Source organism: Kogia breviceps, chromosome 10 (assembly GCF_026419965.1).
Source record: "Kogia breviceps isolate mKogBre1 chromosome 10, mKogBre1 haplotype 1, whole genome shotgun sequence".
In the NCBI taxonomy this organism is placed as follows: Eukaryota; Metazoa; Chordata; class Mammalia; order Artiodactyla; family Physeteridae; genus Kogia; species Kogia breviceps.
This window is the reverse complement of record NC_081319.1, coordinates 67,759,504-67,781,559: the sequence shown is the minus strand read 5'-3', so window position 1 is coordinate 67,781,559 and position 22,056 is coordinate 67,759,504. Positions and strand designations below refer to the sequence as shown.

The following is a 22,056-nucleotide window of genomic DNA, read 5'->3' as shown; positions in this document are numbered from 1 at the left end:
ATGGCTGAGGAGGAGGGTGATGTGGACGAGGAGGATGTGTTCCTGGCCTTTGCCCGGAGGCCCTCTCCTCCCAGGGGTCCCCTGCGGCAGGCCATGGACAAGGCCTTCTTCATCTTCCTGGTCCTCATCCTGACACTACTGACGCTGGAGGCTGTTTATAAGCTGCTGTGGCTGTTACCATGGGCAAAGTTTGGGGACTGGCTCCTGAGAACACCGCAGATGGAGGAGGAGCTGGAACTGTGACTGCCTTTCCTATAAACGTTCTCTTTCCCTGCCACAGAGGTGAGAGGGGAGAAAGGGGGAAATGGGGGCTTTGGAGGGACACTTGGAGAGCTGAGAGCAGCTATCTTAAAATTTCTGCACCTATACTCCGGGAATTAATTTTGAAAAAGTTTGTACTCCTCAAGTATTTTTAAGTAAGCACCTCAACCTTTTCATCATACATTAACATTGTTTCAAGGATGTAATTCCTGGCACACAAAAAAATTCACATTTTAAAATAAAACAATTAAATCAATCTTTTGTGTGTCCAGGGAAGTTGAAATATCAGAGTGACTTGATATTCACCACCACTCGTTTAAAAATATAATTGGGAATCCTTTTTCTTCTTCCATCATTCTCTTTTCTCCTAGAACTCCTATTACCATTCTACTTCTCCACAGACAATTTTATGCTTTTATACTTGAAAGTCTTTTATTGACCAATCTATCACTCTTTCCTACATAAACATATATATTAATTGAGATGAAAAATATTTTTCTTTCTTGTGACCATAAGACTCTAGTTTTTTAGAAAAATTTCTTCTGGGTTATCATTACAATTATTATGTGGGCAGAACTGATTAAATAGCATAAAGATTGTACACATCTTCATGGTTGTTAATATTAAAGGTACATTTTTTTATATGTTTCAGCTTGCAGAATCTTAGTTCCCTGACCAGGGATCAAACCCCGGCACGCTGCTTGGCAGCAGAGAGTCCTAACCACTGGACTGACAGGGAACTACCTAAAAGTACATTTTAAATGAGATAGATGAGGTGGTGCTTATGGTGCCTTGAAAGAAATAGGTTACATGTCTCTTTATTTAAGACAAGGTAAGGGAATTCCCTGGCAGTCCAGTGGTCAAAACAAAAACAAACACAAACAAAACCAAAAAACAAACAAAAAACAAGGTAATATTATCCCCAGGAGATTTCATGATTGAGAACTACAGTATCTTTTTTTTTTTTAAAGAGGGAGAAAGTCTATTGTAAAAGAGAAAAGGAAGAAGGAGAAGCTCTACTGCAGGAATTTACTGATGAAAACAAATTTTGGGAATATTGAGAATCTGGAAATTAAGTCCTTTATATCTCCCAAATCCGAGTACCCTTGGGCAAGTCTTCATGTCCCCCAATTTGAAGACTATAGGCTTAGACGACTGGAGAGAAGTGGTATGGGATTCTTTAATGGAAGGGAGAGTTTGAGGTTCTGGGATTCTGAGGGCTTGGGGATGTAAGGGTCTGTGGTCCCAGAAAGTGGCAAGATGCTCACCATCTGTGGAATTCGCAAGGATGCAGGAGGTGGGAAACTCAGCAGTTGGAACCGTGTTAACATTTCCGGTTTCCCCAGAAGCTCACCTTTGGACCCAGCTCTGCCTCCACGAGTCCCTCCAGCTTCCCTAAAGCTGGGTTAGGTGGGGGGGGGCGGGGCGGGGGAGCGGGCGAGGCGGGCGTCAAAGTCGGTTTCTTCTCTCTTCCTTCTTTCATCAGCTCTCTCAGAGGAAGAGGACGAGAGAGACTCGAGGTATTTTACGAGCCTCATTTCGTCTCACAGCCCTCACAGCGGCAATTTGCACAGATTCTTCTCAGAACCCCCTCCCCACATCGCCCGTCCTCAGGCCCTGGAGCCCCTGGACAAAGCACAGCCTCCTGGTCATTCAGCGCCTGCGCCTCGGGAATCCCCTCCAGAAAAGGAAGGCGAACCACCCAGGTCCCACCTACTTGGTTGGTCATTAGTTCTGTGGTGGAGCTTGAAAAGCAAACCAACAACAATAGCAGTAATAATAACACATTTGTACAGCGTGTTGTGCTCATTTGTATGTATGTGTTATAACTTCACGATTGGGAGATGTAGGCAACTGGATGTAGAAGTAGATTCTGGACAGCGGCAAGGGAGCGTGCAGCCCATAGAAAGGAATGACAGGCGCAGTCGATTAAGCCGTGGAAACTGGTACCTGGCAGGTAGAAAAGCAGCGCCAGAAGGCTTGTCAATAGCCCAGTGGATGGAAAAGGTTTTATTTCCCTCTTAAGAGATTCCCGCCCTTCCGTGCATCCGGGTGCAGCCTTGGAGGGCCAATTCCTCAGCTGCCCTGTTCCGTTTCCCCCTCCCCTACTTGGAAAGGTGGCTCAGTCCTCCCGGCACGCGACTCGCCGGCGGTTGGGCCAGGATGCGGGAAGTTCTGATTGGCAGAGTCGCAGAAGCACCGGGTGAAAAGAGCTCCACAGGCGGCGCGCCCCAATCCGGGCGTAGCCAGCGCCGTACGGCAAAATGGCGGCCTCCAGGTATTTGGGACGCCCGGAGGGGACAATTCCGCCCCCTGCAGGTCAGGGGGAAGGGAGCCGCAGACTATGTGGGCAGCATTGGAAGCCCTCGCGGGGCGAGTCCACCATCACTTCCGGCCACGGGGGTCGGGGGGGGGGGGGCTGGATTCCGTACGACAGTATGGCCGCACCCAGGTGCCTGTAGGCGGAAACTCCTTGGCTTCCGGTCGGAGTAGGGCCTTGCGGTGGGAGGGGGAAGGAAGACGGAGGGAACCATGCGAGGTTCTGAGATCAGCAGCGAGGGTCTTCTCGAGAGACCGTTTCTGAGGTGGGGGCCGGACGGTGTGGGGAGCGAAGGAGGGGGCGGGAATGTCGAGGGAGAGGTACCGGGCCGTTCCGGGCGCTGAGTCTGAGGGGCAAGCTGTGGTACCTTCCTTCCTATCCCCGAAGGGGAGTGGGGCGGCTGGGTGCTGAACTGGGGGAGGGGGACTTGGCGGGAAGCTCATCTAGGGGAAGGACCGGACTGAGGGCTGGAATCAGGAGAGCCCAGTGTGGGGCTCACTATTGGTTACAGGTTCCAGAAAAAGAATAGGGAAAATTAGGGTGGGGTGAGAGGGAGGGGACTTGAGGTGAAATATCTCCAACCTAACGCCTCGGTTTGAGGAGGGCCATCAGAGAGTGGAATATGGAGATAATCTAAGTAGGAAAAAGGGAAATGGATTGTTGGGAGGGAACCTCCTTCGCCTCAGAGAGTCTCGGAGTTGGGGTAATCCTTCAGGATGGAGTGAGGGTGTGGATTTGATGTGTGTGAGAGCGAAAGGGGAAAACACCTGAGGTGGTGCCAGCGGGGGTGTGGAATCTGTTCGAGGGGATGTCAAGGAAATTTGGAGTGCAATGTGAGAGGTCGTCCAGGGGTTGAGAGGAAGAATCAACTTGCCAACTATGAGAAATAGTGGGGAAATGTAACTGAAAGACCGGATATCGACGTGAGGGGTGGAGCTGGGGGTGGGACTTAAGGTTTTCAGATGGTTTGGGGCTCCCATAGTAAAGGGCCCGCAAAACATATGGTACTAATGGTTGCTGAAGATTGGCAGTGAGGACACTGTTGGGCATGGCTTGGTGTTTTGAAACGCAAGACTGGAAAATGTGTGAGATGAAGGGATGGGGCTATGCTGGAGGGGCTCTGTCTGAGGCCCCATCCCCTTCCAGCAGGAATTACGAAATCCCCAACACTTCCTCCCTCCGGGGGATTTGATCCCCCATGGCCACCGCTAACAGCATCATCGTGCTGGATGATGATGACGAAGATGAAGCAGCTGCTCTGCCAGGGCCCTCCCACCCACCCCCCAATCCGGCCTCACCCAGGGCAGAAGCCCCTGGCTCCTCCCAGCCCCATGGGGCTGGAGGAAGCAGTAGTTCGGGCGGCAAGAAATGCTACAAGTTGGAGAATGAGAAGCTGTTTGAAGAGGTGAGCTTTAGGGGAGAAGATTCTTGTACCCCAGGGAGGGGGATGGCTGACTGGCTCTCCTGCCCTTTCTTCCCCACTAACCCCACCTTGCCTTCTTTCTCTCAATCCCATCCCTTGTCTCTTTCCCCCTCCCTTTTTCTCCTGAACCTTCCAGTTCCTTGAACTGTGTAAGACGCAGACGGCGGACCACCCTGAGGTGGTCCCGTTCCTCTATAACCGGCAGCAGCGGGCCCACTCTCTGTTTTTGGCCTCGGCGGAGTTCTGCAACATCCTCTCTCGGGTCCTCTCTCGGGCCCAGAGCCGGCCAGCTAAGCTCTATGTCTACATTAATGAGCTCTGCACTGTTCTCAAGGCCCACTCAGCCAAGAAGAAGCTGAACCTGGCCCCTGCTGTCACCACCTCTAGTGAGCCCTCTGGGAATAACCCTCCCGCAGACCCCTCCTCGGACCCCACAAGTGCTGAGACCACTGCCTCTGAGGCCCCAAGGACCCATGGTTCCCGGCGGCAGATCCAGCGCTTGGAGCAGCTGCTGGCACTCTACGTAGCAGAGATCCGGCGGCTGCAGGAAAAGGAGTTGGATCTCTCAGAATTGGATGACCCAGACTCCACTTACCTGCAGGAGGCGAGGTTGAAGCGTAAGCTGATCCGCCTCTTTGGGCGGCTGTGTGAGCTGAAAGACTGCTCTTCACTGACAGGCCGTGTCATAGAGCAGCGCATCCCCTACCGTGGTACCCGCTACCCAGAGGTCAACAGGCGCATTGAGCGGCTCATCAACAAGCCAGGGCCTGATACCTTCCCTGACTATGGAGACGTACTGCGGGCTGTAGAGAAGGCAGCTGCTCGGCACAGCCTTGGCCTCCCCCGACAGCAGCTCCAGCTCATGGCTCAGGATGCCTTCCGAGATGTGGGCATCAGGTTACAGGAGCGTCGCCACCTTGATCTCATCTACAACTTTGGCTGTCACCTCACAGATGACTATAGGCCAGGTAGGCATTAGTGAGATGCTCCTTGGTAACCCTCATTCGTCAGGTGTGTGGTGGAGAGGGCGTCTCTCTAGTCCCTTCTTCTAGGGTTCTGGGTGAATACACTGACTTTATATCTTCCCACATAGGCATTGATCCTGCACTGTCAGATCCTGACCTGGCTCGGCGCCTGCGGGATAACCGGAACTTGGCTATGAGCCGGCTGGATGAGGTCATCTCCAAGTACGCAATGATGCAAGACAAAAGCGAGGAGGGCGAGAGACAGAAGAGAAGAGCGCGGCTCCCCCACGCCACCTCTTCCCACTCTGCAGACCACTCCAAAGCCTCCTTGGATTCTGGTGAGGTATGGAAGAGAATACACTCTTCAGAGAGACCTTGTCCTTCCACTGCACTGGCCAGGAGGGAGTACGTGGTGACTGATCATGGCGTGTGCAGAAGGAACGCAAGAAGCAGCCCCTCTGGGGCAAAGGATTCCTTAGAGAAACTCCTTTGTCCCCTGCAGGGCCCTAGTGGGATGGCATCCCAGGAGTGCCCTACCACCTCCAAGGCTGAGACTGATGATGATGAGGAAAGTGATGAGGAGGAGGATGAAGAGGAGGAAGAGGAAGATGAGGAGGAGGAAGACGAGGAGGCCACAGATTCTGAAGAAGAGGAGGATCTGGAACAGATGCAGGAAGGTCAGGGGGACGATGACGAGGAGGAGGAGGAGGAGGAAGCAGGTATGTCAAGGAAACAGTCTTCTCGTCGGTTCCCTCTACTCTGTTGGGCATGAGCCCTCGGTTTGAGATCCTTCCCTTCTTCCTCTTACTCCTAATGTCCTCACAGAAGTTTTCTTTCCCCCAGTTCTTTTGCTACCCCTCCCCTCTTTTCTTCTTTTCCAGGGAAGGATGGAGATAAGAGCCCCATGTCCCCACTACAGATCTCCACTGAAAAGAACCTGGAACCTCACAAAGGGATCAGCGGGTCATCGGGGGAGCAGCAAAACAAAGGACTCACAGTGTCACCATCTTCACTGGCAGAAGAGCCCCCAGCCCTCTCCAGCATAGTTGCTGAAAGCAGTGGAGAGCACCTCGAGGAGTTGCCCCTGGAGGAAGAGAGCCCTATGTCTCAGCTCTTTGAGCTAGAGATTGAAGCCTTGCCCCTGGATACTACTCCTTCCCCTGAGGAGAGGGACGTTTCCTCTTCCAGGAAGCAATCAGAAGACTCCTTCACCACTGTCTTGGAGAATGGAGCAGCCATGGTCACCTCCACTTCCTTCAACGGAGGCGTCTCTCCTCACACCTGGGGAGATTCCAGTCCTCCCCACAAGAAATCCCGGAAGGAGAAGCAAACAGAAGCCGGGCCATTAGGAAAGAGGTAACAGCAATAAGGAGGAGAAAGAGGGAAGCCAAGGAGGGACTACAGGGGCTTTCTGAGAGGAATACTGTGGAATGGAGTCTGCGGGAGAAACTGGATGCTCCCCCTCCAGCCTCAGTCTCCACATACCCTTCCACCCACATATGTTTCTGTCTCTAGCTATGTGGAAAGGCAAAGGGCAGTGCATGAGAAGAATGAGAAGAAGACACATACCCTGCCCAGCCCACCTTCCCCCTTGGCTTCCACGGCTCCAGTTGCCGATTCCTCCACAAGGGTGGATTCTCCTAGCCACGTCCTGGTGACCAGCTCCCTCTGTAGCCCATTTCCAGCCCGGTTGTCCCACACCCCACAATCACAGCCCTCCAGGCTTGGTACTTTTAAGGTAAGAGTGGGAGGCTGTGTTTCCTGACTTCATTCTCTTTCATTGTTCAGTTTGGGGTTCTCTGTCTGCTGCACTCATCACCTCCTGTCTCTTTTCCCACCCCAGTTTTTGATCTCTGATAAGTCCTTCCCTTGGCTTCTCGTCCGCTGTGTTCCAGGCCTCTCTGACTCTCTGTCTCTCACTCCCCTGCAGATGAGTGTGGCCACACAGTGCGATCCAGAGGAGATCATCGTGCTCTCAGACTCTGATTAACTGCCTCCCCCTCCTCCCTGCCTCCAAAATGTTTTGGGATAGTATTTGGAGGACGGTGGGAAGCAGACGACTGAGGAAGGGATGGACTGAGCTAATCGCCTTTTGGTGGTTTCTTTAAAAAAAAAAAAAAAGCTTAAGTTTTACACAGAAACGTTAATAAAGTTCTTTTCTTATTGTATCCCTGTCTTTTCCTTGTCCCGCTCTCACCAGCTGGTGATTGGCACGAGCTGTTCTCTGGCTCAGGGTTAGCCGTGCCCCCGGCATATCCCTGGATCTGTCCTTTCCAGCTGCCAGCACTCCTCTCGCGGAGTTTTTCTCGCCCTCAGGCCTTCTTGCCCTCTGCCAGGAGCTGAAAAAATGTACTTCAGCCTCCTGAAAGCGCTTTACTTTCCCACTTCGAGCGGTAGCAGTAAAAAGGCCAATCACGGGCCGACTCAAGGTTATTTAGCCAATCCAGGCCCGGAGGTAGTGGGCGGGGTTTCAGGGGGACTGTCAGAAGCTGGGAGACCCGGGCGATTAGATCCCGCAAACCCGCTAATGGCCACAGCTCAGGGGCGGAGCCCAGGCAGCGACGGCCTAGACCCATCGCCAATGGGAAGAGGCAGGCTTACCGAATTAAAGGGGAATGAGAGCTTCGGCCGAACCGAGTCCAGCGTCCTCAGCGGCGGAAGAGATCTGGTACCCTTAAGGTGGAAGGAAGAAGCTGTTCTTTAAAGGAGAAGTGGCTGAGTCGGCCGAGTATTGCCCAGCGGGTCGGGCGGGGTTCCCGCCTGTGCCTTTAAAGCCTGAGGAGAGGGAGGCGGAGCGGAGGCGGAGGGCGGAGGGAGTCGGCGCAAGATGGCGGCGGGAGGGGCCCAGGCTGCGGCTCTGGCCGCCGAGTGAGGGGCGGGGGGGGCCCGGGGGCGCGCGGCCCGGTAAGCGGGGACGCGCGGGGTTGGGGGGCGCCTTCCGGGTGGGAGAGGAGGTCGAAGTAGCGCTTGGGGCGGAGCAGAAGGGGGCGGGGTCCGATGTGGGCGGGGGTAGGTAAGGGGCGGAGCGCCAGAGCTATGGGCGGGTCTTGAGATGGGCGGGTCCGAAATGGGCGGGGTTATGGATAACTGGGGTGCAAGGGGCGTGGCCAGCGAGAGAGCCGGGGGGCACGGCCTAAAGGGAAGTGGAGAGAGGGGTGGTTTTCAACACCAGAGCCAACCTGCCCCCCTCCCAAGAAAAGGGTACAAAACCCCAGAAAGGTAAATTTTGGAAAGTCAGGCTCTCAGGCAAATGGGAATTTCTGAGGGGAGGCATCCCACTCCCCAAGAGCACCTTATTTCTGTAACGTCCAAGGAAAGATCCCTGGATTTGGAGTTAGGACACCTGCATTTGTGGGTGCTGCCACTTAATGGTGTAACCTTGGATAATCTCTTAATCTTTCTGAGCCTCAGTTTCCTCATCTGTCAAATGGGGTTGAAAGGAATACCTACTTATAGTGTGGCTGTGGGGAGTTACTCAGATAATGTGTGAACATGTTTTTAAACTGTAAAGGGCTGTGTCATTATGGGATGTTATCATTCTTCTCTCTTTCTTTCCAGAGACCCCCCCGGCCGCCCTCCTCCTTCCCTTGTTCCTGTGGCTGGGGGGGGTACCCCTTCCCTCCACACCATGGAGCCATCTCCTCTGTCTCCCGGCGGGGCAGCACTCCCCTTGCCTCTATCGCTGGCCCCACCACCACTGCCCCTGCCTGCAGCAGCAGTGGTACACGTGTCCTTCCCCGAGGTGACCAGTGCCCTCTTGGAGTCTCTCAATCAGCAGCGGCTGCAGGGCCAGCTCTGTGATGTGTCCATCCGAGTGCAGGGACGGGAGTTCAGGGCTCATCGTGCTGTCCTGGCTGCCTCTTCCCCTTACTTCCACGACCAGGTCCTACTCAAGGGCATGACCTCCATCTCGCTGCCCAGCGTCATGGACCCAGGCGCCTTCGAGACTGTCTTGGCTTCAGCTTATACTGGCCGCCTCAGCATGGCTGCTGCTGACATTGTCAACTTTCTCACAGTGGGGTCTGTGCTCCAAATGTGGCACATCGTGGATAAGTGCACTGAACTCCTCCGAGAGGGCCGGGCCTCAGCCACCACCACCACCATCACCACTGCTGCAGCCACATCCGTCACTGTCCCTGGTGCTGGGGTCCCCTCAGGGAGTGGGGGCACCGTGGCCCCTGCCACTGTGGGCTCCGTACGCTTCCATGCCTCCAGCCGGGCCAGTGAGAATCAGTCCCCCAGCAGCAGCAACTATTTCAGCCCTCGGGAGTCCACTGATTTCTCATCTTCCTCCCAGGAGGCTTTTGCAGCTTCTGCAGTGGGCAGTGGGGAGCGTCGAGGAGGTGGCCCTGTATTCCCCGCCCCTGTGGTTGGCAGTGGGGGGGCTACCTCTGGGAAGCTGCTGCTGGAGGCAGATGAGCTGTGTGATGACGGTGGGGATGGGAGGGGTGCAGTGGTCCCTGGGGCTGGGCTCCGCCGGCCCACCTATGCACCCCCCAGCATTGTGCCTCAGAAGCACTGGGTATATGTGAAACGGGGTGGAAACTGCCCAGCACCAGCGCCCCTGGTTCCCCAAGACCCAGACCTGGAAGAGGAGGAGGAGGAGGAAGACTTGGTGTTGACCTGTGAGGATGATGAAGATGAAGAGCTGGGGGGTGGCTCCGGGGTGCCAGCAGGGGGAGGACCTGAGGCTACCCTTAGCATAAGTGACGTCCGGACCCTGTCTGAGCCTCCAGACAAGGGAGAGGAGCAGGTCAATTTCTGTGAGTCCTCCAATGACTTTGGCCCCTATGAAGGTGGGGGTCCTGGGGCAGGGCTTGATGATTCAGGGGGACCAACCCCTTCCTCCTATGCTCCCTCCCATCCTTCGAGGCCCCTGCTTCCACTGGACATGCAGGGCAACCAGATCCTAGTCTTCCCATCCTCTTCATCCTCCTCCTCCTCCTCCTCACAGGCTCCAGGCCAGCCACCAGGGAACCAAGCTGAACATGGGGCAGTGACCCTGGGGAGCACATCGGCAGGGGGCCTGGGCATGCCGGGTGGCACCGGCGGGACTCCTGGAGGGACAGGCAGTGGGGATGGAAATAAGATCTTTCTGTGCCACTGCGGAAAGGCCTTCTCCCACAAGAGCATGCGAGATCGCCATGTAAACATGCACCTCAACCTGCGGCCCTTTGATTGCCCCGTGTGCAACAAAAAGTTCAAGATGAAGCATCACCTGACAGAGCACATGAAGACACACACAGGCCTCAAGCCCTACGAGTGCGGCGTCTGCGCCAAGAAGTTCATGTGGCGAGACAGTTTTATGCGCCACCGGGGACATTGTGAGCGCCGGCACCGCCTAGGCGGTGGGGGCGGGGCCGGACCCGGGGGGACCGCTGGGCCAGCCTTGCAGCCCAAGAGAGAGTCCCCCGGCGGCGGGGGCAGCGGCGACGAGGCGAGTGGGGCCACTCCCCCGTCCAGTCGACGGGTCTGGTCCCCGCCCAGCGTCCACAAGGTGGAGATGGGCTTCAGTGGGGGCGGAGGAGCAAACTGAAAAGGCAAGCTACTGGGGGTAGCTTTCCAGGAAGAGGGATTAGGGATCACTAGCCAGGGGCGCTGTGGCCCCTAGGTGATCTCCCAACACACTTACTGTCTTCCTATCTCTATGGACTTGTATATATTCTGGAGAGGGAACCGCCTCGCACCACGGGCCACCCCTTTCTACTCCTCCCTAAAGTATCACCGGAACTCAGCCCTTCCCGTCAGATGGGTACACTGAAGCCCCAGCTCCTGAGTGGGGCGCAAGTGGTGGCGGGGAGGGAGAGGGGCTTGCTGAGCATCCTTGAGTCGCTGGGTCGAGGGTCAGGTGGTTGTAGTCTGTACCTGAAGTCTGTGTTTGCGTAGTTGTGGGGACCAGGCCTTTGAGCCCCACCCTTGTCCTAGAGCATACCCTGTCCCCCAAAAGGATGTGCCCCTTATTTCTACCCTAATCCCTCCTCCTCCATCTTGGGGGTCCCCCAACTCCATTCTCATTGGGGAGTCGGGGAGTGGAGACAAGGAGTAAGTCGTAGGAGTACAAGGGTTTTATTTTAAATCTTATTTTTTTTAAACGGTGATTAAAATATTTATTGTTCATTTCATTTGGCTTCCCGACAACCCCTATGTGTTTGCTGGGGACCTGGCCCAGGTCGGGGAAGGTGGAGTAAGGGTTCTCAGGGAAGTGGATGCGGGGTTGGGGTGGACAGGAGGGGGTGCTCTGGTGTGGGAAGGCTCCCGGACTCTGTGGTGCTGGGTGGTTCAGGAGGGCTGGGTGGGGCTGAGTTCCCCAGATCAGAACTGGAGAGGATGTTCCGGGGATCCCTGCCCAGCCCGCGGAGGAAGCACCTGCCTCCCCCGAGCCTTCCCCTAACCGGGGTGGAGATTTCCTCCGCCCCTCCTGCCGGCCTTTGGAGGAAAGTGAAAGTGAAAGGCGGAAGAGGCGGCTTCGGAGCTCAGAAGAAGATCGCGGAGCCATGAAGCCCCTGTTCCTGGTCCTCGCTGTGGCTCTGGGTGAGCGAACCCCGCGCCTCTTAGCCCAGGGAAGCGGTGGGAGGTGACTGGCACCACGTCTGGGGGTGGGGTGGGGGAGGTCGGGTCACCTGACGTTGGGGCCGTCCCCTCACTCGCGCCCCTCCCCCCCAGGCTCGGCGACCGCCGTCTTGGCGGGACCCGCAGTGATAGAGTGCTGGTTCGTGGAGGATGCGGGCGGGGGCCAGTTGTCCAAGAAACCCGCTGCACTGCTGCTGCGCCAGGGTCCGGAGAGCCCACCTCCCCGGCCGGACCTCGACCCAGAGCGCTACCTCAAAGTGCATGGTGAGTCATGCCGGACTCGCTCCCAACTCTGTTGCCTCCACCGAAACCCCCTGCTCTTTACGTCTCACAGTGACCTCGAGCCTCAGTTTCCCCCTCTGTAAAATGAAAGTGGATCACTTTTAAATCTCTCTCTACCGGGTAGTCTGTACCTTTAAAATTCCCTGGACGCTGCCCTCCCCGCCCCTTTCCTGGCGGAGATTCTACGGCAGCAACTTCTCTCTCCGCTCACAGACCCTGCGGGCACCCTCCTGGCTGCCTTCAGGCGATACCCGCGGGACGCCCCCGCGCCACGCTGCGAAATGACCCACTATGTCCCGCTCCCTGCCTCGGCGAACTGGGTCAGCGGCTTGACCCCGGAGCAGAGCTGCCCGCGGGCCCTGGATGGGACTTGGCTCATGGTCAGCATGTCCAGCCCGGTCCTCAGCCTCTCCAGCCTCCTTCGACCACAGTCCGAGCCTCAGCCGGAGCCTGCTGTCATCACCATAGCAACAGGTAGCTACCGAGGCGAAGTAGAGATAAACGGGTAGATTCTAAGGGTCCAGATCAGCCGTTAACTCATTATGTGGACTTCAGCGAGTCATTTCCCTAGTCGGGTCTCAGTTTATTTATAAATCGAGGCAGTTCAGCTAAAGTTAAGATGTCTCTACCGCTTCTTCTAGTCCCAGCCTAGTTTAAACAAAAGTGCGGTTTGGGGCGGGGCTTTGGAGCCAGGCGGGGGTTCCTGACACCCGACCTTAAGAAACTCGCTAGGCGACGGAGTTGGGAGGGTCTCAGAAGTAGGAACTTTTGCACCTTTCCTCCTAGATCTTGCTAGGCTCCCCCACATTTGCGGTTCACCCAGTTTAAAAAAACAGCCTTGGCGCCCCACCCGCGCCCACATCGGGCACTGGGGCAACCAGCAAAGCACAGGCTCTTGAGCTCAAGCGCGTCGACCTCCCCTGACAGCCCCTTCCCTATGGCGCGTGATGATGCCCTGACTCTGTGGTCACCGAATGGTGGGCTTGAGTGCGTGGAAGGGAAGCGGCAGGAGATGTAATGGTTCCCCCTGCAAGGACCACTTACTGCATTGTGTGACGCGGTTTGAGGCCCAGGGGTCGGGTACCTTGCTGGGCTGGGGCGCAGGGAGGGAGTGGGCCGATAAAGCAAGAATGGGGAAGATCTGACTGGGATTTGGGATTTCTCGGAGCTCTTCTCGGGGAGTGTGGGTAGGATATTAACAGAGTCCTCGGCTTCCTTCAGTCTTGTGCGATTTTATGGAAACAATACAGCCTGACCAGCTGGGGAACCAGCCGAGCCCTATACCCTCCCTTCCCCAGTACCTTCTCCCTGGCACCCTCATCACTGAGAGAGAATCACCCACAGGGCTCAGCACCCACCCTGAAACCCTCACATCTGCCTACACCTCCATTCTTAGTCCCCAGACCTCGCCGTGGGCAGGGGCAGAGGCAAACTGCTCCTTGTGGGGACAGTAGCTCTCTCTAGTGGGCAGGAATATTTCCCAGGCTGTTGGCTTCACAAGGTGGGGTGAGAATGTCCTTTTCTCTCTGAATCTGCTTCTCCAACTGTAAAATGTGGATGGTTCTTTCCCATCTGCCTTCCCATTGTTGTAACAATCAAGGGAGACACTTCGTTAATCCATTCACTGATTAAATAAATATTTATTATCACCAAGAATAAATTAGGGCCCAGTAGTTCTCAGTCCAGGCTGCAAATAAGAATCGTTTTGGAGGTTATACTGAAATCCGAGTTTTACTCCAGATGAATTAAATCAGAACCTCTGGGGTGGCCTTGGGTACTTTTAAGGGTCACAAAGGTGATCGGATGTAGAGTCTACTCTCAGGAAGGTTCCCATCAGATTTGTCATGGGTAATTGTAGAGTAGAAAGTGACTTGGACTGTAAAAGAGTGCAGATAGGGAGCCATGGGCATGTCCCCAGGAGAGAAAATTATTGCATCTCACCCACCATCAGGGGTGAAAACTAGTTGCTGTGCTCAGTCCTCCTTTTCAAGCATTCCTACTTGATTAGGGATTTAAGCATATGAAAGTTATTGTTTCAATGTAAAATTAAAAATGGGGCTTCCCTGGTGGTGCAGTGGTTGAGAATCCGCCTGCCGATGCAGGGGACACGGGTTCGTGCCCCGGTCCGGGAAGATCCCACATGCCGCGGAGCGCCTAGGCCCGTGAGCCATGGCTGCTGAGCCTGCACGTCCGGAGCCTGTGCTCCGCAACCAGAGAGGCCACAACAGTGAGAGGCCCGCGTACCGCAAAAAAAAAAAGAACTCTTTCCAGGGTCACAGATCATCAGTAATTTTGCTAGTATTCATTTATACTTTATTTCTTACCAAATTAGTAGTCAAATACTCAAAAATGTTTGTTCAGAAATATTCTTGTGTGTATAGTATTTAATTCTCATCATTCTTTTATAGAAAGTTTCAATGACACACTAAAGTAGAGAACAGTGAAATGAACCCCCCATGTACCCCTTATCTACTTGTATAGTTATTACATTTTACCAGATTGTTTTACCTATCCTCCCCCAAACTTCTATTCTTTTTTGGAAGTATTTTTAAGTATATCCCATTGTATTATTTTACTCATAAGTACTCCAGTAAGCATCTCTATCATATAAGGACTTTAACAACCCCCACACACACAATAGCATTATCATACTTAACAAAACAAACAATAATTCCTTAGTATCATTTAATTCCTGGCTCATATTAAATTTTTCCCGATTGTCTCAATGATGTTATTTTACAGTCTATTTGCTTGAATCAGGATCAAAAAGAGGTCTATATATTCTATTTGGCTGTTGCAGCTGCTTGGGCTGCCATAACAAAATATCATAAACCAGGGGGCTTAAACAACAGGAATTTATTTTCTCACAGTTCTGGAGGCTAGAAGTCAAAGATCAAGTCCAAGATCAAGGGGCTAGCAGGGCTGTTGTCTGGTGAGATCTCTCCCCTTGTGGTTACAGATGGCTGCCTTCTGGCTGTGTCCCCACATGGAGGGGAGAGAGAGAGCTGTGGTGTTTCTTCCTCTTCTTATAAGGGCACCAGCTCTATCAGGTTAGGGCCTACCTTTATGACCTCATTAACTTTTATCACCTCCTCTTAGTCCCTATCTCCAAATACAATCACATTGTGGGTTAAGGCTTCAACGTTTGAATTGGGGGTGTTGGGGAGGGAGAACCACAGACATTCAGTCTATAACAGTTTTGTCTCTCTTTTTTAAAAAAAATTATTTATTTATTTTTGGCTGCCTTGGGTCTTCGTTGCTGCATGCGGGCTTTCTCTAGTTGCGGCCAGCGGGGGCTACTCTTCATTGCGGTGCGCAGGCTTCTCGTTGAAGTGGCTTCTCTTGTGGAGCACGGGCTCTAGGCGTGTGGGCTTCAGTAGTTGTGGCATGTGGGATCAGTAGTTGTGGCTCGTGGGCTCTAGAGTACAGGTTCAGTAGTTGTGGTGCACAGGCTTATTTGCTCTGTGGCATGTGGGATCTTCCTGGACCAGGGATCGAACCCTTGTCCCCTGAATTGACAGGCGGATTCTTAACCACTGCACCACCAGGGGGGTCCCAGTTTTGTCTCTTAAGTGTCTTTTATTTGTAATTGCCCCACCCCTTTAAATGCTGTTGATTTGTCATTTGTTCTGTAGAAGTTCCCACATTCTATATTTGGCCAATTGTTTCCTCATCCTGTCATTTCCCTTGTTCCTTTTCCCTCCATATTTCCTATAAATTGGTAGTTAGAGATAGAGGCTTGATTAGATTTGGGTTTAAATTTTTTCAGTAATACTTTATGATAGTTTTTACCATTCACTTTTTAACAGAATTGCATAAGCCTATATAATACAAGCTGCAAAACAGGTAGAAATTTCCTTACCAACAGGTCTGGCCCTGTTGTGTTTACATTTGTATTTTTACAGAGTCCAGGTTGTGGGATGCAGGTCTAAAATTGCTTCATAAACCCATATTAAAGAGCACTGTTAGCTTAAGGTTGAACTGTAAAACCTTTCGGTTTTGTTTATTAATCCTACGGATTGATTCTTACAATTCAAAACTGTATTTTTGGATTTTAATAAACTAAATGAAATTGCTTACTTTTTTAAACTCTATTGAACAAAAACAATCCCATGAAGTTCAGAGAAGTTTAACCTTGTAGGCCTTAGAAGCTAGGATTAAAAATTACACAAAAATAGGGAATTCCCTGGCAGTCTAGTGGTTAAGACTCTGCGCTTTCACTGTCGAGGGCCTGGGGTTCAATCCCTGGTTGGGGAGCTAAGATCCCGTAAGCCCCGTGGCATGGCCAAAAAAAAAAAAAAAAAAAAAAATTACATAAAAATAACCACAAGAGAAAAAATTACTTCTACCTGGAAGACCCAGACATTTCTGGCAGTGGAACAGATCTGAAGGACATGAGGTAGTTAGATGTTGGAGAAAATGGGGGAGGTACATTGGAAACTGAAGGAACCAAGGCAAAGAAAAGCCCAGTGACTAGAATTTCTAGTGGTTACAAGAAAGAGATTTTATGTGGCTGGTTCTTAGGGTGCAAGAGAAGTCTGGAAAGATGGGTTGGGGGCTGGATTACCAAGCACCCTGAAAACTGGAGTTTATAAATGATAGTGAACCATAGAAGTTTTTTTTTTTTTTTTTTTTTTTTTTTGTTGTGTGTGTGTGTGTGTGTGTGCCATTTTTCCAAAAGCCTGTTATTTTACTTGATTCCTACAAAAGGTAGGCAAGGATTAGATCACTGGACTAATGGGGAAAATAGAGGTTAAGTCCTTTTCCCAAGATACCCAGCAAGTCCATGATGATGATGATCACAGTAATGAAAATAATAACAGCTAAGCATTTTCTATATGCCAGCTCCTGTTCTAAGCACTTTATAGGCATAATCTTATTTATTCCTCTCAACAACCGTAAGAACTAGGTACTGATGTTATTCCCATGTCACAGATGAAGAAATATGAGACACAGAGCAGTTAGGTAATTTGCCCAGGACCACACAACTTGTAAGAAGCAGGGCTAGGAATTGAACCCGGGCCATCTAGCTCCAGCGTGTGCCTTTAGTTGCTGGCTTTCTAGGTAGCTCAGATTTTTAAACAGGCAAGTGGGGCTTTCCTGGTGGCGCGGTCGTTGAGAGTCCACCCGCCAATGCAGGGGACCACGGGCTCCTGCCCCGGTCAAGGAAGATCCCACGTGCCATGGAGCGGCTGGGCCCGTGAGCCATGGCCGCTGAGCCTGCGCGTCCGGAGCCTGTGCTCCGCAACGGGAGAGGCCACAGTGAGAGGCTCGTACAGCAAAAAAAAAACCACACCAAAAAACAGGCAAGTGCCCAGATCAGACTTGTAGCCATGCTATTTGGTTTTAGTGTGGAGGATGAAATGAAAGGGAGAGAGATACTGATAGAGGATAGGGAGACCTGAGAGGAGGCTGTTCTAATTGTCCAGATGTATATAGATAAGAACTTGAGTAGGAAACATGTAAGATCTATTTGGGAGACAGAATTAGGGCCTGGTGGGGATAGCACATAGCACATTATATTTGGCAATCTGTCTCCTACACAATTTGAGGGCAGGGGCTGCCTGTCTTGGTTACCACTCTCATCAACCGTGAACATCCTAGGTGCTCAATAAATATTAGTTGAATGAATTAATTAGAAAAAGAAGTCTTAGGGACTCCAAATGCTTGCCTTTAGTGCCTGGGGGCTGGTGGTGATCATTGGTCAAGGCAGGGAAGATGGGCATTGGAGCCGAGTGGGGAAATGTTCTAGAGATGCTGTTGAGTTGGGGCACGTTACGTCTGTCTGGCAGATGGTTGGCTGTAATCACAGCAAACACTTTTGTAGTCATGCTGTGTTCCACGCACTGTTCTAAGCAGCTTTCATGTATAGGTGTCTTTGTTATCCAGAATCACGAACTGCATACATCTGAGTAGCAGGTGTTAAGTGATTTAACCTTCACTACAACCCCATGGGATAGGTACTATCATCATTATTATCCCTATTTAGGAGATTCGGAAACTGAAGAGTAAAGTAACTGTTCCAAGGCCATATAAATAGCTGCAGAGTGGGGATTAACCAGGGCAGCCAGGCTCTAGGCACTCAACCAACATACACTGCCTCAGTAGAGCATAGATGTCTGTGTTCAGGTCTAGTCTAGACCCAGAACCTTCCAGAGTCAGTAAATACTCTGCATAGCACCATAGAGTTGACAGTTATGAGTCAACACTTCTTCACCAGCAAACCAAGAAGGGCCTGGCTCTTCAAAGGTGGGCACGGAGGCTGGTGGGCTGGTTCAGGTTGTGTCAGAGCACACTCAGATTCCGCTGACCTCAGAGCTGGTGCAGCATGGGCTGTGTGTTCTGAGCAGCCTTCAAGGGCTGTACCCACTCACTGCCTCTATTCACCGGGAGACCTCTCTGCTCACTCTGAGTCTCACTGGGTCCCACCCAGTCCCAGGGCAAAGGGGATTTGCAGGGAGGGCTGGGAGATGGTGAGTGTCAGAAGGGAGGTGTCCTCAGAGGGGTGGGTAAATTAGAGTCGAGTCCCTCCGCCGGTAATTCCATTTCTCTATTTTTTTCTCTTTCTTCCTCTCCCCCTCCCCACCTTCCTCTCCCCATCTTCCCCAGCTGTGCTGACTGTCCTCACTCACACCCCCACCCCTCGCATCCGAATGGGACAAGATGCCCTGCTGGACTTGAGCTTTGCCTACACGCCCCCCACCCCCAAGGCTGCTACCTCTCTGGCCCCAGGTCCCCCTCCCTTTGGGCTGGAATGGCGACGCCAGCACCTGGGTAAGGGGCACCTGATGCTGGCTGCAACTCCTGGGCTGAGTGGGCAAATGCCAGTTGCCCGAGAGGGGGCGGTGGCATTTGCTGCTTGGGATGATGATGAGCCCCTGGGGCCATGGACCGGAAATGGGACCTTCTGGCTGCCTGCAGTGCAGCCCTTCCAGGAGGGCACCTATCTGGCTACTGTACACCTGCCATACCTGCAAGGGCAGACCACCCTGGAGCTTGCAGTACACAGTGAGTGAGGGAACAGGGGGTCCCTGTGGGTAGAGGGTGATCACTGGGATTATGGGGACACCATGATGGGGGAAGGATGGTGGAGAAAAGGGTGCTGGGTGAGTAGAGGGAGATAGATTGGGGGTCCCTGAGAATCACAGGGGCAATGGGTAGAGGGTCCCTGGGAATCTGAGCAGCTTTGGGATGAAGGTTCCCAAATCTGAGGGAGTAGGGGTCCCTGAGAATGGGGGCTTTGGCATGGAGATTCCTGTGAAACACCAATGGGGAGATGGTGGGTTCCCCATCCTGGGAGGAAAAAACCCAAACCCCTCAGTATTGGGGAAGCCAGAGGGCACACTGAGGGCCTCTGAGAGAGGACAATGTAGATTGATTCCCCCATGCTGCTTTCTTACTCTCTCCCCAGAGCCCCCCAAGGTGGCCCTGACACCAGCACCTCTTATATGGGTTGCCCCCAGGGAGGCACCCCCGGAGCTGCTCTGCCTTGTGTCCCAGTTCTACCCCTCCGAGGGCCTAGAGGTGGAGTGGGAGCTCTGGGGTGGCCCAGAGGGTCGCTTTCAGAAGGCCGAGGGGCAGAGGTGGCTCTCCGGCCTGAGCCATCACTTAGATGGCTCTGTGAGCCTCTCTGCACACCTGCAGCCACCCCCGGTCACCACTGGGCAGCATGGGGCACGCTATGCCTGTCGTGTCCACCACCCCAGCCTGCCCGCCATGGGGCGCAGCGCCAAGGTCACCCTGCAGGTAGCTGGTAAGAGCCTGGAATATGGAGAAACGGGGAGCGGGGTGGGGAGAGGTGCCTGGGAATTTCAGACTCATTCTTGCCCCTTCTGCCGGCCAGGTCTCTCTGGGCCCTCTCTGGAGGATGGTGTAGGCCTCTTCCTGTCTGCCTTTCTCCTCCTTGGGCTCATCAACGTGCTGGGCTGGGCCGGTGAGTGTAAGCCCCACCCAGACTGGGACCCTTGACTGGCAGACATTCTCTTCCTCCTCCCAGAAGCCTGATACCCATCCCTTCTAAATTTCTCTCCACAGCTGCCTACCTGGCAACTTCCAAGGATTCAATGGAAAAGGTAACAACACTCTACCTTCCTTTATTTTTCCCTTCTCATTTTATCCCCTCTGCCCAACTCCTCACCCAGGAGGGAGGCTGCTGGCTTGGTGGGCAGAACCCAGACTTGGAATTCACACAGACATGCATTAAATCCTGCCACCTCAAAAAAAAAAAAAAAAAAAAAAAAAAAGAAAAAGAAAAAAAAAAAAATCCTGCCACCTCAAACATGCTACACCTCAGTTTCCTTGGGTGTAGGGGGCAAAAACTGCTTAGGCAGTGCTGTCCAATAGAAATATAATGCAAACCACATATGTAAATTTAAATACATAATTTAGGGACTGCAGTAAAAAGGTAAAGAGATATCTAATATATCCAAAATGTTATCGTGGCAACATGTAATCAGTGTAAGAAATTATAGTGTTTTTTCCATTCTAAGTCCTCAAAAACAGGAGTTTATTTTAAACTGGCAACATACCTGAAATTTGGAGTAGCCACATTTCACATGCTCAACAGACACAGGTGGGTGGTGGCTACCCTACCGGCCAGCAGAGCCTCAGAGGGCTCTTGGAATGATTAAAAGAGAAAGGGCATCTCCTCTGGAAGATGCAGGAGCAAAAGCACTTGGCACAGTGCCAGGCTTAAAACACATAGAAAATGTTAGCCTCTTTCATCTGCCATCCTCTATGCCCATGATGTTCATTTGTCTCTGGATTGACCATAAGCACTTCACCCTGCCCCGAATTCCTCACCTCCTTTTTACTTTTCTTCCAGAAAACACAGTGAGGCCAACTTACCACCATCCTGGGGAAGCCACCATCATCTCTGGTCTGAGCCACTGTAGTGACTCCCCCAAATTGTATACCCTTGGTTCCTGCTCCCTCCAGTCTCTCACCAGTGAGCAGCTGCTTTCTGAAGACACAAGACATTCACCTTCTTAGGGCTCTAGAGCAGCAGTTCTCAAAATTTTTGTTCTCAGGACCTCTTAAAAATTATCAAGGACCCTATAGAGCTTTTGCTTATGTGGATTATAAACTATAGATATTTATTGTACTGGAACTTAAAACTGAGAACAATTTAATACACAGGCAGACACAAGCACACGTTCCATTAGCTGTGGGGACGATGTCAATACACGTCATGTAGCTTAAGGAAAACACTGTACGTTTTTTAGAGAATGAGAATGAAAAGGCAAATAACAGTTTGGGATTGTTATGAAAACAGCCTAAACTTCGCATACCCCCTGAAATAGCCTCAGGGACCTCTGGGACAGAAATGGGTGCTCTAGAAGCAAAATCCATTCTTGTCCTGGCTTGTGTATCCCTGCGCTCCAGCCACTGCTTACCTCTTCAAGCCCGCCTCGTGCTCTCTCCGGCCCTCTTCTCAATGCTCATCACACTTACGGCTGATCCTTTTCTTCAATAGCCTCCCACCCTCCCTGGGTCTCAGAGCGCTGTTCCCTCTGCCTGGTCCACCCTCGCCCTTCCTGGGCTTCAGACCAGCCTTGTCATTCCCTCAGATCGCCGCGTGTCCCTCTTGTGCGGTTCACCACGGTTGTATTTAAGTGATTGTGCGAGTCGTTGTTAAATGCTTGTCTCCCTGCCCGGACTGTCGGCTCCTCGAAGGCGAGGATGAGCCTGTCCGTCCCCTGGTGTATACCCCGCGCCGGCACAGGGCCTGGCGCCCGCTGGAGGGCGCTCAATATAAGAAGTTAGTCTTTTTGCGTCCTAAGAATTCAAAAGCAGGTGCTGGATCAAATAACTATTGGAGGAAGGAAGCAGCGGCTCGGCTTAGGGACCTCCGAAGGTCAGGACGGTCGGCCAGACCGACGCGGGGAGCGGGGCTAATCGTATGGGAATAAACTTGTTCAGTGCTTCCAACGGGTGCCTCAGTTTTTCCCCAGGGATCCCCTTTCCAAGCGCAAGAACACTTCCAATCACGTGTGGTACCTTCCAACTACCCCGCCTCTCAAATGCCTCGGCTGCACCCAATCCCCCTTCGGAACTGATTGGGGTCGGGCGCCGCTAATGGCGGACAGGACGGCCTCAAGCAGCCGGCCCTCGCGGGGTGACCGTACGTGAACCGAGATCCAGGTCTTGGCGTCGGAAACCCCCGAGAGCGGAGTCCCTAACCGGACGTGGCGGCTTCCTGCTCCGCCCTCTTCCGAGGGGGCGGGAACCCAGGG

General features: G+C 52.7%; 4 protein-coding genes across 5 annotated transcripts; all 4 read left to right on the top strand.

The window, feature by feature from the left end:
* SMIM40 (small integral membrane protein 40) lies at positions 1-243 on the top strand. The gene has a single exon (XM_059078022.2). It carries the CDS (start codon positions 1-3, stop codon positions 241-243), a length of 243 nt encoding a protein of 80 aa, XP_058934005.1.
* Positions 244-2,757: 2,514 nt separating this feature from the next.
* Positions 2,758-7,137, top strand: DAXX (death domain associated protein). Of its 2 annotated transcripts, none has more exons than XM_059076645.2 (8): positions 2,758-2,846; positions 3,728-3,986; positions 4,141-4,972; positions 5,098-5,312; positions 5,472-5,688; positions 5,851-6,325; positions 6,485-6,707; positions 6,900-7,137. In XM_059076645.2, the coding sequence occupies exons 2-8, from the start codon at positions 3,780-3,782 to the stop codon at positions 6,957-6,959; spliced, it is 2,229 nt and encodes a 742-aa protein (XP_058932628.1). In that variant the 5' UTR covers positions 2,758-2,846; positions 3,728-3,779; the 3' UTR covers positions 6,960-7,137. The 2 variants fall into 2 exon arrangements, with proteins under 2 accessions (XP_058932628.1, XP_058932627.1); XM_059076644.2 differs by having other exon boundaries at positions 2,765-2,846; positions 3,731-3,986.
* A 661-nt stretch (positions 7,138-7,798) lies between these two features.
* Positions 7,799-10,599, top strand: ZBTB22 (zinc finger and BTB domain containing 22). Its single transcript, XM_059075566.2, has 2 exons — positions 7,799-7,873; positions 8,528-10,599. Exon 2 carries the CDS (start codon positions 8,598-8,600, stop codon positions 10,503-10,505), a length of 1,908 nt encoding a protein of 635 aa, XP_058931549.1. The 5' UTR covers positions 7,799-7,873; positions 8,528-8,597; the 3' UTR covers positions 10,506-10,599.
* A 124-nt stretch (positions 10,600-10,723) lies between these two features.
* On the top strand, positions 10,724-21,751 carry TAPBP (TAP binding protein). Its single transcript, XM_059076308.2, has 8 exons — positions 10,724-11,500; positions 11,633-11,803; positions 12,035-12,295; positions 18,431-18,829; positions 19,233-19,574; positions 19,665-19,754; positions 19,856-19,893; positions 20,646-21,751. Exons 1-8 carry the CDS (start codon positions 11,464-11,466, stop codon positions 20,655-20,657), a joined length of 1,350 nt encoding a protein of 449 aa, XP_058932291.1. The 5' UTR covers positions 10,724-11,463; the 3' UTR covers positions 20,658-21,751.
* Positions 21,752-22,056: the final 305 nt, after the last annotated feature.